At 46.4% G+C, this 1,593-nt stretch overlaps 1 protein-coding gene across 1 annotated transcript; it reads left to right on the top strand.

Annotated features, from left to right (window-relative positions):
- Positions 1–351: 351 nt before the first annotated feature.
- On the top strand, positions 352–1,092 carry LOC138903452 (uncharacterized). Its single transcript, XM_070191424.1, has 2 exons — positions 352–579; positions 676–1,092. The coding sequence occupies exons 1-2, from the start codon at positions 352–354 to the stop codon at positions 1,090–1,092; spliced, it is 645 nt and encodes a 214-aa protein (XP_070047525.1).
- Positions 1,093–1,593: the final 501 nt, after the last annotated feature.

The raw sequence follows: 1,593 nt of genomic DNA, 5'->3' as shown, positions 1-1,593 counted from the left end.
TGGTACATTGGCTCAGGCGGGGTTGATTCCGGTTGCACCAGCTATTTCACAAACCGGGGGAGGAGCTCAGACTCCTGCCGCCCATACTCCAGAGCAGCAAGTCCACGATGGTCAGGTTCCAGGTATCATGGCGATACAGCCTGTGGTTCCAATTCAGCTCGTGGTCAGGCAACAACATCTGAGGAAGATCAGCTTAGACTTGCAAGGTTTAAGAAATATGACCCTCATACTTTCAGTGGTTTGGCTTCAGAGGGTGCATAGGGTTTTCTAGAGGAGTGCCATCGCATTCTCCGTACTATGGGTATTGTTGAGACGAGTGGGGTTGCTTTTACTATGTTCTAGCTTAAGGGAATGACTTATCAGTGGTGGCAGGCATATGAGTTGGGTAGTCCGGCCGAGTCAGCTTCACTTACATGGGTTCAGTTTTCAGAAATATTCCTGAGAGAGTTTGTACCTCAGTCCTTTCGAGATGCATGGTGCGTAGAGTTTGAGCAGCTACTCCAGGGCACTATGTCAGTGTTAGAGTATGCCGTTAGATTCAATGATTTGGCTAGACATGCACCTCATTTGGTTGCTGCAGTTAGATAGTGTGTCCATAGATTCATTGAGGGACTCAGGCATGATATTCAGTTCAGCATGGATCGGGAGTTAGAGTCAGATGTTTCGATTTAGCAGGTGGTAGGGATCGCTCGCCGTGGAGAGGGCATATGGGGTCAGGAGAGAGAGGACATGCGGGGCCATGAGATAGAGTACATGCGAGATCAAGAGAGAGAGGACAGGGAGGCGAGGAGGCATCGTAGACCAGAGAGATTTACTGGTCCTTATTTTGGAGGCAAGGTACGACATGGTAGAGGTTTTGTGGGTCAGCCAGTTCAGTTTGCACTTCAGGCTTCGCATAATATTTTAGGTGCTCATGGGTCTCAGAGTACCCGTACTACACAGTTCCCACAGCCACATCAGCAGAAAGGTTGCTTCGAGTGTGGAGATACTAGCCACAGAGTGAGAGATTGTCCTAGACTCCAGACAGGTGTGTCACAGCAGAGTATTCAGGAAAGTAGAGGGCGCCCAAGAGGGGAAGGCCTGGCCCGTTGATGTGTTTTATATAGTAGGCTTGAGGTCACTGTGACAGATGATGTCATACAGGTATGCTTATGATTTGTTACAGAGGGGCACCATTCGTATTTTGATTCGGTTCTACTTATCGGGGCGAGTTCCCCTATTTGTTGTTTCACCTATGGGCGAGTATTATGTATATGTGTTTGCCATGTTGGGAGATTTTATGAGTGATAGACGTGTCTATCGTTGCTTTAATTCATTATTAAAAGTTACGAGACTAGAAGTGAATGCATGTTGTCTATTATGGTAGGTTTGATGTGATTCCTGAGTAATTTGGTTACACATTGTAATTTGATACTCTATCGAGATGAGAGTTCAGTAAGTGTTGTGATTTTATTGGCAGAATTGAGTTAGTGGAAGATTTCCATTGGTATGATGTGTATTCGACTTGTGATTCAGAGTTGAGGGTGAGACCCTCGCGATTCCATGTGATTTGATATGTTTGAGTCGGGCTGTGTGTCGCGGTGGAAGATTATA

This window comes from Nicotiana tomentosiformis, chromosome 12 (assembly GCF_000390325.3).
Source record: "Nicotiana tomentosiformis chromosome 12, ASM39032v3, whole genome shotgun sequence".
NCBI lineage: Eukaryota > Viridiplantae > Streptophyta > Magnoliopsida > Solanales > Solanaceae > Nicotiana > Nicotiana tomentosiformis.
This window is presented reverse-complemented; position numbering and strand designations above follow the sequence as displayed.